General features: G+C 38.9%; 1 protein-coding gene across 4 annotated transcripts in view; it reads left to right on the top strand.

Annotated features, from left to right (window-relative positions):
- Positions 1–16,251, top strand: part of itpr3 (inositol 1,4,5-trisphosphate receptor, type 3) — a 299,458-nt gene that overhangs the window by 190,647 nt on the left and 92,560 nt on the right. For all 4 annotated transcript variants that reach the window (XM_072278612.1, XM_072278613.1, XM_072278611.1 and 1 more), the window contains 4 exons: positions 1,648–1,844; positions 2,232–2,364; positions 9,924–9,981; positions 14,269–14,434. In XM_072278612.1, the coding sequence (XP_072134713.1) occupies positions 1,648–1,844; positions 2,232–2,364; positions 9,924–9,981; positions 14,269–14,434 (554 nt within the window). The remainder of the gene's footprint in view (positions 1–1,647; positions 1,845–2,231; positions 2,365–9,923; positions 9,982–14,268; positions 14,435–16,251) is intronic.

The raw sequence follows: 16,251 nt of genomic DNA, 5'->3' as shown, positions 1-16,251 counted from the left end.
CAATGTTGTATCGTTATAAAACCCTGGTTGGAACACACTCGATAGTATTGTCACAAACAAGAGAAAATCTGCAGGTGCTGGAAATCAAAGCAACACGCACAAAATGCTGGAGGAACTCAGCAGGCCAGGCAGCATCTATGGAAAAAATACAGTTGACGTTTCGGGCCGAGATCTGCTGAAGGGATCTCGCCCCGAAACGTCAGCTGTAGTTTTTCCATAGATGCTGTCTGGCCTGCTGAGTTCCTCCAGCATTTCGTGTGTGTTGCTCAGAATGTCATGTTCAGTTTCGGTCACCTTAATGGAGGAAGGACACGGAATCTTTTGAGAGGATGATGGGGAGATTTACCAGGATGCCACCTGGTTTAGAGAGCGTGTGTCATGAGGTAAGGTTGAGGTAAGCTCGGGCTTTCTCTTTGGTGTGGAAGACGATGAGAGGCAAATTATTAGATATGTATAAGATGAAGAGGCACAGATGGAGTGCCCTTTTCCAGGTCAGAAATGGCTAGTATGAGAGGACATAATTTTAAGATGATTGGAGGAAAGTATAGGGGGAATATCACTGGTACTGTTTTTACAGACAAAATGGTGAGCATGTGGGGAGATGGTAAAGGCAGATAAATTAGGGATATTTAAGAAACTCTTTGATAGGCACATGGACGAGAAAAAAATGAAGGGTTATGTTGGAGGGAACTGTGAGAATAGGTTAAAAGATCGGTACAACATTGTGGGCCGAAGTGCTTGTACTTTTTCTACATACTACGAATGTCATTTACAATTTAAATCTAAATCTATTAAACTTAACCATAGTTATATGTAACTACTTTCATAAATACTGGATGTTTATTGAAAGATCAATTTTCAGGGGATAAGGAATAACAATAAAGTGAGTTCCTGAACAAAATAATCAGCACTGTACTAGTTCAGTGTTGGCCTAAATCTTCACTTTTAATCATGAATGCATTAACATGCTTTAGTAAACCCTTGCTCCTTTTTAAACCTATTTCTATTAAACAGATCAATATTTGTATCAGCCTAGCAGAACATCAGGCAAATATTTTGCCACAAATATTAAATGCATGATTTCAGCTAACAACTATAAAACTTGGATGGTTTGTTATAGCATTCTCACATATATATAAAATTTTTAAAAATCTTTGCTTTCAAGTGTATTGTACCACACTAACAGGCTCATGCAACTTATCTGCACTTTCTGCAGATATAATTGTCAATAGTGAATTAATCTCTTTGAAAACCAAAATAACTTTTTATTCTATAATAGCAGGATACCAAACCTAAGTGAGAGTGATAACTCAATGCTGACAGAACACGAAAGATTTCCTTAACTCTTGAACTGATGATTATTTTAAAGATGTTCAAAATCCTTCCACTGTTGAAATTTGATTCAGACCCACCAGAAGTGGTCAACTTTTTTTTACAAAAGTAACTGATAACTTTACAGTTTCACTAATTCTCGGTATTTTTTTAAGAAAAGAATAGCTTTTCAGCTGAAGTGCGAGAAAGAAATGTAAAAGAATTATGTTATTACTATTCAAAAAATATTGGACATTTATAGATTTAACATGCAGAAGGTACTGTTTATGATTATTTTGTTACCCATTTCTGCCTCTTTCCCCATTTTTATTTTAGGAAAAAGTATGAAGAAGTCCATCCATGGAGTTGGACACATTGTATCCACTATGGTACTGTACAGAAAACATTCTCTCTTTAATCCTGTTCCAACTCCCAGTCCCAGAACAGAGCCACCGATAAAGTCAAAGGATATTCCTGACAGTAAAAACATCACTGTTATGGATACAAAACTGAAAATCCTGGAGATTTTACAGGTATGAAAGACCATTGTTCCTATATTGATTTTTTAAAAAAAAATATCCATGGTCTTAAACCTAAAGGATTTGAGTAAAGTATATCCTACTTCAGGCCAATAGAAAAGGAAATTGTAACTCTTCTGAGAATATATCACGAGCAGCAAGTTGCCATGTTCTATATGTAGTATCTAGGAATTATTCTTGTTTTGAAATTTTCAGCCATTCAACCCATTGAGTTGGAGAATTATTAGTGCAGGATTTTCAGTAATTTGAGACATTACACAAGAAGCAAAATCCAAACTAATCAAGACAGAAAGCAAATGCTTTCTCACCTTCTTCCTACCTTTTTTTTTCTCCCAAACAAAGAAGGGTTCTCTGAATTAATTTAATTTCTTTACCTTCCAGTTCATCCTTAATGTCAGGTTAGACTTCCGAATTTCATACCTGCTCTCGGTGTTTAAAAAGGAATTTGATGACAGCGAAAGTGCCTCCGAGAACACATCTGATAGTCCTACCAACCCATTCCTGGAATCTACAGGTAACTAATATAACTTAACTTTCAGAAATATTTGTTGTGAAATTCCAGTGAGACAGATTTTTTGAGAGTTGTGCTGTAGTTTTGACACTGAATTCTACACATACGTAAGGAGCCTTTCTGCAAACATTCTGCATCTACATTTCTGAGATGTTGCGGAAATTTTTTTTTCTGTTACAGTTATTAAATGCACTCTTTAGAAATATCTGCATATTAAACTTTAGTTCTGGAATGTGATTCCATAGACTTTGGTAGAACCAAATTTCAATTGCAGTGTTTAATGTAGATTTGTAACTACATTAAACATTGAAAGGAAGAACATTACTCAGTGTTTCTGAAAAAATTACTGTGTGTAACTGAAAATAATTCCAGAAACATACTGTAATAATTGTAGGAAGTAATGGCCAGCTTAATGCAATCTATAATTTTTATCTCACATATTTTGTTTTCTGTAAAAGATTCTAGATTATTATTCAAATAATCTAACAACAGCCTTAAAATGAATGTTTTATGGCTACTGTATCTCACTGCTTTTCTTCCATTTTCTAACTCCTTGCCTATTTTGTTACCAGTCTCACTGTTCCTTGCTACATTTTTGTTTAGAATCTGTAATAGTTTTCTTCAATTCCCTTTCTTACTCTCATTCTATTCCTTCTCCCTTGATGTTCCCCTCTCTCTCTTGGATTTAGTATGTATCTCTCTGACCATTTATGAGTAAGTAGTTCTGTATTTAATTCATCAGTTGGATAATGCCTCCATGTACATCCTCACAAACTTTCTCATTGTACCATTTGTATATGACTCATTTTACTTATTTTCATCCTCCTCACCATGGAATCATTGACCAAAGGATTGTAAGAGCTGAGGAAAAGCAGTTGCTTTCAGGTTTTTTTAAATATAAGCTCACTTTTTTTAAATTAATTTTTTTTGTGTTTCTACATAAAACTACAGAAAAAAAACCAACAAGAAAATGGAGATGTATACAGTGCAAAACAAACAAATCCAATATATAATTCATAACAATAAAAAAACACCCAGAATAGAATTTTGTAAAATTAGTATCCACCCCAACCTCCCACTGAAAAAAAAACCCAGGCCAACCATGTCTGCGTGTAAAAGAAGAAAAAAATTAATCAGAGCATTCAACCGCAGAGAACCGTAAATATATATACAGGAAAAAAGAAAGTATAATGCCGAATACCAAAAGTGTAATGTAATTCATAACAAAAAACTGTATAACTTACAAAAAAAAACTGAAAGTAAGGGATTGTAGCATACAAAAAAAGGATAAACTTAACATAAAGAAGAGTTATGAAAATATTCAAGAAAAGGTCCCCCCACCTTATGAAACTTAATGTCCGAATTAAGACGTGAATAATTAAACTTTTCAAGGTCTAAACAGGCAGTAATATCACTAAGCCATTGAGTGGGTGGGGCAGCATCTTTCCACCTAAGAAGAACCAACCGTCTAGCCAAGAGAGAGGCAAAAGATAATGTTCGACATTTAGTCAGAGTCGAGTGCATATCTACTTCACTCAAGGTGCCAAAAAGAGCAACCAGAGGGTTAGGTTCTAAATGGCAATTAAGGATATGAGATTTTTTTTTAAATTAAGGATATGAGATAGGGTTGAAAAAATTTCTGTCCAGAATTACTCTAGACTAGGACAGGTTCAGTACATATGAATAAGCCTCAGACCCTTTACACTTATCACAGACAGGACTAATGCCTGGGTAAAACTGTGATAATTTAGTTTTAGACATATGAGCCCTGTGTGCAACCTTAAACTACAAAAGGCAGTGGTGAGCACATAGAGGGGTTGAGTTGACTGACTTAAGGATCAGACCACATCAGGCCCAAACTGCATCAGATAAAGGAGATATTTAAATCATGTTCCCAGGCAATTCTAATTTTATCGACAGGGGCACGGCTCAAGATCACTAACTTATCCTGAACAGCGGATATTAAACCTTTACCCAATGGATTGATACAAAGAAACAAGTCCAGAACATTTTTCTCAGGCATCTCAGGAAAGTTTGATATCAAAGGGTTAATGAAATATCTAATTTGAAGATATCTAAAGAAATGAGTATTAGGTAGATTAAACTTTACAGACAGTTGTTGTAAAGTTGCAAAATGATTATCTATGAAAAGGTCTTCAAAGCGCCTAAAACCCTTTCTATACCAATCGTAAAATGTTGAATCCCGCATAGAAGGTAGGAAAGGTGATTGTGTAAAATAAGGCTAGAGAGAGAAAAACCATGAAGACCATTAAATTTTCTGAACTGAGCCCATAATCTTAAAGTATGTCTGATAAGAGGATTAACAATAAGTCTAGGCAAATGACAAGAAAATGCGGAACCAAGAAGTGCAGAAGTAGGAAGATCCAGTAGGGTTCAACTCCATTTCCACCCATTTTGGGCAGTCAGACTTATTCTGGAAGAAAGACCAAAAAATAAGACAACGAATATTGGCTGCCCACTAATATAAAGGAGAATTCGGCGAGGCCATACCACCTTCCTTTTTAGATTTTTGAAGGTGAGCTTTATTAAGTCTAGGGCGTTTACCCTTCCATAGGTAAGACGAAATAATAGAACCTAACCCATCAAGAAAAAGCTTTAGAAATAAAAATTGGTAAAGACTGAAATAGATACAAAAATTTAGAAAGGATATACATTTTAATAACATTAATACGACCTACAAGAGACATAGACAAGGGTGACCACTGTGTCAAACTCTGTTTTGTAGAGTTTAGAAGACTGGTAAAATTTTCTCAAAAAGGATTCTCAAAGTTCCTTGTTACTGTAATAGCAAGATAAGTGAATTGATTGTTAACTGCTTTAAAAAGGAAGTCATGGAATACTAAAGCTTGTGCTTCTCTATTAATTGGAAAGAGTTCACTCTTATGTAAATTAAGTTTATAACCAGAAAGCTGACGAAATTTATTAAGAAGTGAAAACATTAAGGGTATGGAGGTAGTCGGGTTGATATAAGAAGTAAAAGATCATCAGCATAAAGGGGAACTTTATGCTCAACACCTCCCCTCCAAATCCCCAACAATGCAGCACAGCTATGAAACGCAATGGCAAGTGGCTCTATAGCCAAATCGAAGAGTAAGAGACTTAAAGGGCATCCTTGACAAGTGTCGTATTTAAGGCTGAAAGACTGGAATAGCTGAGAGTTGGTCAATACAGAAGCGATGGGACACAAATATAGCAATTTAATCCATATAGTAAAACTTTGTCCAAAATCAAATTTTTCTAAAACTGCAAACAGGTAATTCCACTCTACACGATCGAATGCTTTCTCCACATCGAGAGAAATAACACATTCAGGAGTCCCAGTTGAGGGTGAATATAAGATATTAAATAAGCGCCGTATATTAAGAAAGGGATGCTCACTTTTTTAATATGCAATGGCTTGCAGAAGTTTGGGTATCCCTGGTCAAAATTTCCGTTTCTGAGAGTAAAAGATTACCTGATTTCCCAAAGGCATAAAATTAAAGGTGACACATTTCTTTAATATTTTAAGCAAGATGACTTTTTTATTTCCATCTTTTACAGTTTCAAAATAAAAAAAAAGGGAAAGGGCCCAAAGCAAAAGTTTGGGCACCCTACATGGTCACTACTTAGTAACACCCCCTTTGGCAAGTATCACAGCTTGTAAACGCTTTCTGTAGCCAGCTAAGAGTCTTTCAATTCTTGTTTGGGTGATTTTCACCCATTCTTCCTTGCAAAAGGCTTCTAGTTCTGTGAGATTCTTGGGCCGTCTTGCATGCACTGCTCTTTTGAGGTCCATCCGCAGATTTTTGATGTTTAGGTCAGGGGACTGTGAGGGCCACGACAAAACCTCCAGCTTGCGCCTCTTGAGGTAGTCCATTGTGGATCTTGAGGTGTGTTTAGGTTCATTATCCTGTTGTAGAAGCCATCCTCTTTTCATCTTCAGCTTTTTTACAGACAGTGTGATATTTGCTTCCAGAATTTGCTGGTATTTAATTGAATTCATTCTTCCCACTACCAGTGAAATGTTCCCCGTGCCACTGGCTGCAACACAAGCCCAAAGCATGATCAATCCAGCCCCGTGCTTAACACTTGGAGAGGTGTTCTTTTCATGAAATTCTGCACCCTTTTTTCTCCAATCATACCTTTGTTCATTGCGGCCAAAAAGTTCGATTTTAATTTCATCAGTCCACAGGACTTGTTTCCAAAATGCTTCAAGCTTGTTTAGATGTTCCTTTGCAAAGTTCTAATGCTGAATTTTGTGGTGAGGATGCAGGAAAGGTTTTCTTCTGATGAGTCTTCCATGAAGGTCATATTTGTGCAGGCGTCGCTGCACAGTAGAACAGTGCACCACCACTCCAGAGTCTGCTAAATCTTCCTGAAGGTCTTTTGCAGTCAAACGGGGGTTTTGATTTGCTTTCCTAGCAATCCTACAAGCAGTTCTCTCGGAAAGTGTTCTTAGTCTTCCAGACCTCAACTTGACCTCCTCCGTTCCTGTTAACTGCCATTTCTTAATTACATTGCAAACTGAGGAAACAGCTACCTGAAAACGCTTTGTTATCTTATAGCCTTCTCCTGCTTTGTGGGCATAATTTATTTTAATTTTCAGAGTGCTAGGCAGCTGCTTGGAGGAACCCATGGCTGCTGATTGTTGGGACAAGGTTTGAGGAGTCAGGGTATTTATAATGCTTTGAAATTTGCATCACCTGACCTTTCCTAACGATGATTGTGAACAAGTCGTAGCCCTTACAAGCTATTTAAGGTCTGAGACCTTGGTAAAAGTTATCTGAGAGCTCAAATCTCTTGGGGTGCCCAAACTTTTGCATGGTGCTCCTTTCTTTTTTTTCACTCTAAAATTGTACAAAACAAAAATACACTAATCTTTCTTAAAATGTTGAAAAGAATGCTTCATCTTTAACTTTATGACTTTTGGAGATCAGTTCATCTTCTACTCACTTAACTATCCACAGTAACAGAAATTTTGACCGGGGTGCCCAAACTTTTGCATACCACTGTATATTTGTTTGTTTTTGCATGATTTTTAATCTATTCAATATACATATACTGAAGTTGATTTACTTATTTATTGTTTTAATTTTTTTTCTTCTATATCATGTATTCCATTGAACTGCTGCTGCTAAGTTAGCAAATTTCACGACACATGCTGGTGATAATAAACCTGATTCTGATTCTGATTCTGAGTTGGCATCTGGATTTGAGGAGCTAGGGCAGGGAAGCTGTTACAGAAAGGTTTGGAATACCAGATCAAAGTTGAAATTGGAGACAAAAGGATTAGTGGAACAATGAATCTGATGCAATTGTGTGCTGGCTGTATTTATTGTTATTGTGTGACATTTCTTGCTTCATTGCATATTGATGAGTTCTGTTTTATGATCTTTGATGGCTGATATCAATATTGTGGATTAGCAGTTTTCTAGTTGCTTTGGCTGTCAACATTGTTGTGTGAAAATGAATTCAGAGTCTAGGGCAGGCTTACCTCATTCCAGCAAGGTGGGACGACAGAGACCAGAGGATGGAAGACAAAGTAAGGTAGTGGCTATCAGAGGTGTGAAGTTCCAAGTCATTCCAAAGCAAAAGTTAAAGGATGTCAAATGGTACAAATTCAGAGTAACATTGCTGGAACTACTTAGCTAGTTATGCATCACAGCCTGGTATGGAAACATCCATGCCCTTCAATGGAAAATCCTACAAAAAGCAGTGGATATGGCCCAGACCATCACCGGTAAAGCCCTCCCAACTACTCAGCACATCTACATGAAATGCTGTCGCAGGAAAGCAGCATCCTTCATCAGGGACCCCGCCGCCCAGGCCATGCTCTCTTCTCACCGTTGCCGTCAGGAAGAAGGTACAGGAGCCTCCAGACCTGCACTAACAGGTTCAGGAACAGTTACTACCAATCAACCATCAGGCTGTTGAACCAAAGGGGATAACTTCACTTAACTACACTTGCCCCATCATTGAAATGTTCCCACAACCAATGGACTCTTCATCTCATATTTCTGATATATTTTGCTTATTTATTTACTTATTACTATTTCCTCTTTTGTACTTTTGTTGCCTTCTGCACTCTGGTTGTATGCCCTACTTGATGGTCTTTCGTTGATTCTATTATTCTGTAAATTTGTTGATTATGTCCAAAGAAAATGAAACTTGGTTGTATATGGTGACATATATGAACTTTGATCATAAATGTACTTTGAAGCTGAAGGGAAAAATCGTGAAAGAAACAAAAAAAGCTCAATAATTTTTCATCTGCACAGATTTCTCAGAGATGTAATCTCAGGCCTTGAAAGGGTGGTCACTGTTCAAAAGATTCATAATTTGTTTGCTCATTGGAGATGAAAATTGGATGTAAAACTCTCAAGGGTGGGTTTCATTGTATGACTGAAGAAGCATCTTGCCTTATATGAAGTCCCAATGTGTGGGAACTTTGTAGATGTTATTCTGTACATGACCGAATAACATTACCTAATCTGCACATTGCTTGCTGCAGTGGGGGTGGGAGCAGGGCGTATATTGGGATCAGCTGGACACAGGTCAGGAAATAGGAATCAATAACCCAGATCAGATGGGTGGTATTTCTTGTGAAAAGAGAAAGGGATTGTGTAGTCCTGTACGTAGGTGAGATCATGGTAGAGAGGAGGGAGATGGCTAGCATTGCAACTGAGTCTTGGAGAAGTACATTTCCTTTTGACCTATTCATCACATATGGTTCTAATTTTATCCTGCTAGAATGATTCCAGCATCTATTTAATTTCTGATTCCAGTATTAAATAGATTGAAGCATTTTTAAAACATTTTTATATATTATTGAAGAAATGGTGGTAATTAAATTGACTTTGTTGATTAACTATATACAGCCGTCTATGTGCAACATTCCAGTGATTGACAGCACGTAATAATTGATGTTATTACCTTGAGCCATTGTTTCCAAACAGCTTTGTAGTTGTTGAAAAATCCGTTCAACTAGATTAGCCACAATGCAGCTCTAGATATCTGTCTCCTGGCCCAGATAGCCAAGCATGCATTATGAATAGAATTACAATTCTTCTTTTACTTTGGGCAAGTTTGTTTCAGTTATTTTCATTCCACGATGAAACCCTACATTTTTAATTAATACAACAGTCTTAGGCAAATGTATCAGTTATTGGTTTTGTTCAGGAACTGCAACTTCACTGAAAATGACAATAAAATAATATCCACAGACTTAAAGTCAAGCAGACACCCACATTAGTATTAATTCAGTTTATTTTCCATCGTTACTCACTTGCGCCATTGGTTAGCATATTTAATTATGCATTAACCAGCAAATGTTATTCGCTCAAAGTCCATGAATAATATCAGTATTTTAAAATCAGCACTCTTAAAATAAAGTTTGATGCTGCCAAAGTGGTTGCACAAGCACAAAAGATAGCTTAGAATTTTTTTTGTTTTGCAATTCATAGTTGGCTAAAAATGAAAAGATGAACTGTTAATTATCAGCCCGCTTTTGTTTCCTTACTGGCTTAAGCGATTATACTTGAACACTGCACTTCTCTTTCCAGCCTCGACAGTAAACCTTGATCACATCAGCGAGAAAGCAGAATATATGTTTGAGGTTGGGTAAGTGTCCTGATGAGCATTTTGATTATCTTTTCTAAGATTGCAGAAATTAGAGCTGTAATTGAAGGTAAAAAAGAGGGTACCTGGAAAGCTGTAATATATGTGGTTAATTGGAACACATCAGGATCAGTACATTTTGGTCCAATTTAGTGGCTGTCCCGATTAAATGAAGTGAAATTAACTGTGTCCCAATTCTGGTTAAGTGGGACACATCAGGACCAGCACATTTTGGTCCAATTTAATGGCTGTCCAAATTAACTGAAGTTTCATGGAAGTTGTTAAAAAGGTATAAAAAAGACAAACTAACAAATTAAGTACCTAAATGAAATACAGAACAAATTAGAACACTACTGATACTACTACAGTACTATGAAACCGTGCATTAGTTCTTAATACTTATCACCAGAGAAACTCATCTGTGTCTCATTGTTTTGATTGTAATTGAATGAAATCATCGCAGACACCTAATGCAGATAAAGGCATCCGTTAGTCTTGCGAGACCATGGATCTGCGCCTGGAAAGTCTTCACTCTACAGGGCGCAGGCCTGGGCGAGGTTGTATGGAAGACCAGCAGTTGCCCATGTTGCAAGTTTCCCCTCTCCACGACACCAATGTTGTCCAAGGGAAGGGCATTAGGACCCATACAGCTTGGCACCAGTGTCATCGCAGAGCAATGTGTGTGATTAAGTGCCTTGCTCAAGGACACAACACGTTGCCTCGGGGGCTCGAACTCATGACCTTCAGGTCGGTAGTCCAATGCCTTAACCACTTGGCCACGTCGTTGATAAATGCAGATGATAGACTGCATTCATGCAAAGCTATCTACAATTACACCCTCCAAATCATCATTTTCAATGTAGAATTCAAATTCTTCATAGCTTCTAATTTGCTGAAGTAGTGAAATTGTTTTGTTTTCCCTCCCAACTGTTTCAGGCATCTCCAAGCCTGAATGACAGTGAGCAAAACAATTCTGAATAGGCTTACTGCTCATTTCTTGTCAACTATCAGGGACAAAAAATTGCTGGTTTTTGAACACACACATGTGACAAGAATACACATAGATTAAGATGTAGCTGGCACCAGTGGAATCAGCAGTTGGTCTGCCACCTGTCTTCAGGAGAGAGAGAGATAAGGAAAACAATGGAGCAGCATTTGGAGATGTTAATGACGGAAGGAGAGCTGTCAAGAGCGGCTCCCCCTTTGAACCCTGAACTGTTTGAAGTGATGGACAGGTGATACCCCAGAAGGGGGATAAAAAGGGACAGGTTCGCTAAGGCAGTACACACACACGGCACCCAAGGTAACAAGACCCTGGAAGCGGTGCGTCTCTCACAAGTCAGTGGGAAGTACCGCGCCATAAACGCACAGGGTGGAAAGGCACGATTGGCGGGAACCTGGTGTGTGTCCACCCTTGTCTGGGTGCCAGGTTCACCGCAGGGAAACGATCGTATCTGGAAATGGAGGGGTCACGGTCGGTGACCTCAGATGACATCACAAAGGACTCGCCAGAAAGCTGACTGCGAAGGTCTGTGTGGAAGCCTTGAATATTCATTCGTTTTGCTCTCTCTCTCCTTCCCCCCACTGTCCATCGCCACGGCAGCGATTACTGCGAACTGAACTGAACTAAATTGAACTGAACTTTGCGTCACTTTGAAACTGGTCATTTACCCCTAGACAGCGATAGAGCTTGATTGATCCTGTTATCTTAATTCTGTGTACATGTGTGTTTATCATTGCTGAACTGTTGCATTTGTTATCCTTTTGATTAGAGTACTGTGTTGCTTGTTTCTTTAATAAAACTTTCTTAGTTCTAGTAATCCAGACTCCAACTGAGTGAGCCATTTCTGCTGGTTTGGCAACCCAGTTACGGGGTACGTAACACACACAACTGATGCCATTTAAAAACTATTCGCTCGAAGCTCAGGGTTGTGTCTGATAGCCATGTAAGTGCATGTGACTAATGCTAGTTAGAAACTGTTTGGTAACTATCTCCTATCCCCATTAAGAGGCATGGTGTCCCAAATAATCAAAGGATTCCTGGCTATTTTGTCGATTAGTTTTTCTTCTTTAAGAGTTGTCCCAATAAAGTGCCTACCATGATTAACTGATGGCCCAATGAACTTATCCACTGTATTTTAATCAAAATTGAGATGAAGTTAATTGCTGACAAACAGTACTTTTGATACTCAGTCATTTTCACACACCTGCATACGAATTTTAAAATGTGCTTTCATGTTAAAATTCACGCACGTATACTAACATAACTCATTGTTTATGGTTATGCCTGTCCTTCCATCTGACATGAGGAAATGTGACAAACCTCATTAATACCTCCTCTAAGGATGCTTTTCCACATCAGTAATGCTGCCAATTTGGTTCAAATCACAGGATTCATACAGCCTAACTACAACTAGCACATGAAGTTGATTGCAAAGTTTGTGCATTGAGGAGTCTGAGACACTAGTGGTGGCTCCAAATCTATAGATATTAGCTCTTTGCTAGAGGTGCTAAAAGCACAATGTAGTAAGAACATAGCATTGCCCTCCATTCGGAAACTGAATTCTGCTGAGTTTAATGACCCTGGAGCATAATACATAATACTTGCGATCCCTCCATTTCTCTAATTGTTAAATGAACACAAGTGACCCGATACAACTTTCTCCGCATTACATTCATCAGGTTCATTCTTTTGAATAGTCTTTGTATGCAAACTTGTTTAAAGCTCTGACAATCACACTGGTAAATGTTCCTAAGAAATCTTCATGGACCCACGCTTTGTTTGGCACTCATTCTCTCTCAATTAAAAGAGTTGTTTTGAAAGCTTAATTCTTTGCTGTATAGAGTTCACATATTTTACACCAGTGGATGATAACAGAGGAATCATTAATTTACAATGTCACTGCCGAGGTGTCACTGCTCTACTAAGGCCACCATTTCCCTGAGTTGTTTGAAACCATTTCACAGTGGCCCAGTACCATGCATGTCCTGCCACACTGATTCATGTGTGTATAATCTTGACTATAATGATAGCATCAAAAAGTACGTGCAAGATTAAGTCATGTTCCACTTTAGGCCCCTTCACTTTAATCCAAATCAGAATCAGAATGAAGTTTAATATCACTGGCATATGTCGTGAAATTTGTTAACTGCGCGGCAGCAGTACAATGCAATACATGATAGTAGAGAAAAAACTGTGATATATATATATATCTATATAAAATAGTGCAAAAAATAGGAAATGAGAAAGTAATGAGGAAGTGTCCATTCAGAAATCTGATGGTAGAGGGGAAGAAGCTGTTCCTAAATCATTGAGTGTGTGCCTTCAGGCTCCTGTACCTCCTTCCTGATGGTAGCAATGAGAAGAGGGCATGTCCTGGGTGATGGGGGTCCTTAATAATGGATGCCACCTTTCTGAAGCATCGTTTCTTGAAGATGTCCTTGATGCTAGAGAGGCTTGTGCCTGCGATGGAGCTGACTACAACTTTCTGCAGTTTACTTCAATCCTGTGCAGTAGCCCCTGCATACCAGATGATGATGCAGCCAGCTAGAATGCTTTCCATGGTACATCTTTTTGTTAACAGTAGCCACTTTGCTTTACTCTAGTCTTACCTTATTTAAGCAAAATTTAGTTCAAAGAGTTATTCAGCTGTAACAGGAGTCACTGCTGTGATTCTGAATACATATTGACAGACACCAAATAAAGATCAACTCCCTCATCCTGAGTCAGCTTTGTTTGAATCCTTCAGAGCCAAGGCCAATTAGTAGTTCTTTTTTATGGTCCATCCTTGTCATAATGGAACCCAGTATCTATCCAGGAACCTGCCTTTTCATGACCTTGTTTTGATTTTAATATCTTAACTCACAAGACTTTTGAAGTAGATGAACAGCTCATCTTGTGACATAACAGATGAGTTTCTTCAGTTTGGTAGTCCGCGTCTGGTGTTAGCCCTTTAGGAAGATAAAGATTTGTTGCATGGAACTCTGAAACATACAGTGAAATTTGGTGCTTGAATCAACAAACAACACATTTTGAGGATGTGCTTGGGGCACCAAGATAGTAACTTACTAACGCTAACCTGTGCGTCTTTTGGCATGTAAGAGGAAACCAGAGCACCTGTTGGTCACAGAGAAAACATGCAGTGATTGGCATCGAACCCTGATCTTCCAAATGCTGGTGCTGTAAAGCATTGTGCTGCCAATGTGGTGCATGGGAACAGTGGGCACACTAAAGCACCTCATTATTTTACTGCTCTTGTTCAATAATGCACTTCATTTTCTTTCCCATAGTAAAGGCTCCAATGCTCTGGAGGTGGACGACGAGGGGGGAAAGACGTTTCTACGAGTGCTCATTCACCTGACGATGCACGATTATCCACCGCTTGTGTCGGGCTCTCTACAGCTACTTTTCAAACACTTCAGCCAAAGGCAAGAATTGCTTGCCGCGTTCAAACAGGTGAGGAATGCCATTTGAAGAACAGATTCCAAACTTGTAATCTTAAGGCATCGGTCAGATTTCATCTGGAATATTGCGAGCAGTTTTGCGCTCCATATCAGAGAAAGGATGTGCTAGTATTGGAGAGAGCCAGAGGATGTTTCAGAATGATCCTGGGACTGTAAAGGTTAACAAATGAGAAGCATTTGATGGCTCTGGGCCTATTCTCACTAGAGTTTAATAGAATGGGGGGGGGGAATCTTATTGATGCCTATCCAATATTAACAAGCCTAGACAGAGCAGATGTGCAAAGCATGTTTCCAATAGTGGGAGAATCTAGGACCAGAGGGCATACCCTCTAAATAGGAGACGTCCGTTTAGAACAGAAATGGGGAGGAATTTCTTTAGCAGAGGGTGGTGAGTCTGTGGAATTCATTGCCACAGATGGCTATAGTGGCCAAGTCATTATGTATATTTAAAACGGTGGTTGATAGGTACTTAATTAGTAAGGGTGTCAATGTTTATAAAGAGAAAGCAAGAGAATAGGGATTGAGAGTGAAAATAAAGCAACCAAGATTGAATAGTAGAGCAAACTCGATGGGTCACGTGACCTAATTCTGCTCCCCTGTCTTCTGGTCTTATGGTAATGCAGCAGTTCTGGAGTCATAGATATTTAGCCTAAGGTTGCACTGTGTAACTTTCCAATCTGAATGGCATTTACTCTAAGTGCACTCCTGTGACAGGAGCAAAGAGCTGTAATTCTTCCCACAGAAGAAGTGGTGGAAAACTTGGTTCCCCTGATTTTGACAGGATAGTTAGTTGTGGTGCAGATGGCAACTGCAGGGAGGCTGGGATCACAATTATCAGTGATATTTCCATAATCAAATCCATTATCTAACTAAAGGGAAAGATTCAGTACAGTCAACGAGCAGCAAGCAATTTGCTAGAAGTGTTCGTGGGTCTAGCAACAGCTGTGGGAGGGAAAGAATTGTCGACATTTTGGGTTGATACCCTACGTCATCAGGACTGAGTGGCGAGAGGTGAGGTGGCCAGTATTAAAAGGACAAAGGGAGTGACAAGAAAGGATTCTAATGTGATTGGTGGATTTTGGAGGGGTGTGAGATGACTGGCAGGTAATACAAGTAGGGGAAGTGAAGCAGGGTGGAGTTGGTTGACAGTGGACGTGAATGATCGATTAAGGGAGAGAGAGAGGGAAAAGGAAAAAGTAGATGGCGCAAGTTGATGGGGGGGGCAGTGTGAAAATAGGAGCCATTTACTGGAAGGAGATAAGCAGAAAGGCAACATGCTTCTGGTGCTAGATTCTGATAAGTAAGGAGGTGAGAATGGGAACCATTAGGTGAGAGGTGAATGACGTTAGGTTAAGGTTAATGCAAGTGGTGGTGGTGGATGGAGCCAGGCGGGGAAGGGGTGTGGGGGATGTGTAAGAAAGGGGAGGGCCAGAGGAGGATAAGAACTGGGGGGTGGGGGGTGGGAGGAGGGTATGCAGTCAAGGATCTATTTACGGGATCTATTCCTTGGAGTTAAATGAAGGCAAAACTTGGAGTAGTGTAGGTGGGTTATGGAGCCTGGTGTAAGATTTCCGTTCTCCCAGTCTATAGGAGAACATAAAATTCCTTTATAAAATTTACCATATAAGGCTTCTTTTTATACAAACTCCTTCATGAATAAGATTGGCCTAGTAGTTAAGTTACCACTGCTTTAATTTTCAAGCACGCCAATTAAAATTGTGAATGTTGTCCTGTGGGCTTTGAACAAGAACTATCTGTATAGTTCAACTGGATCCAGCAGGTGGAGTTAAAACAGAGGCTTGTAAATTG

This window comes from Mobula birostris, chromosome 14, assembly GCF_030028105.1.
Source record: "Mobula birostris isolate sMobBir1 chromosome 14, sMobBir1.hap1, whole genome shotgun sequence".
NCBI classification, from domain to species: Eukaryota; Metazoa; Chordata; class Chondrichthyes; order Myliobatiformes; family Myliobatidae; genus Mobula; species Mobula birostris.
Note: the sequence above shows the minus strand (reverse complement) of the source record. Positions and strands in the feature narration are given on the sequence as shown.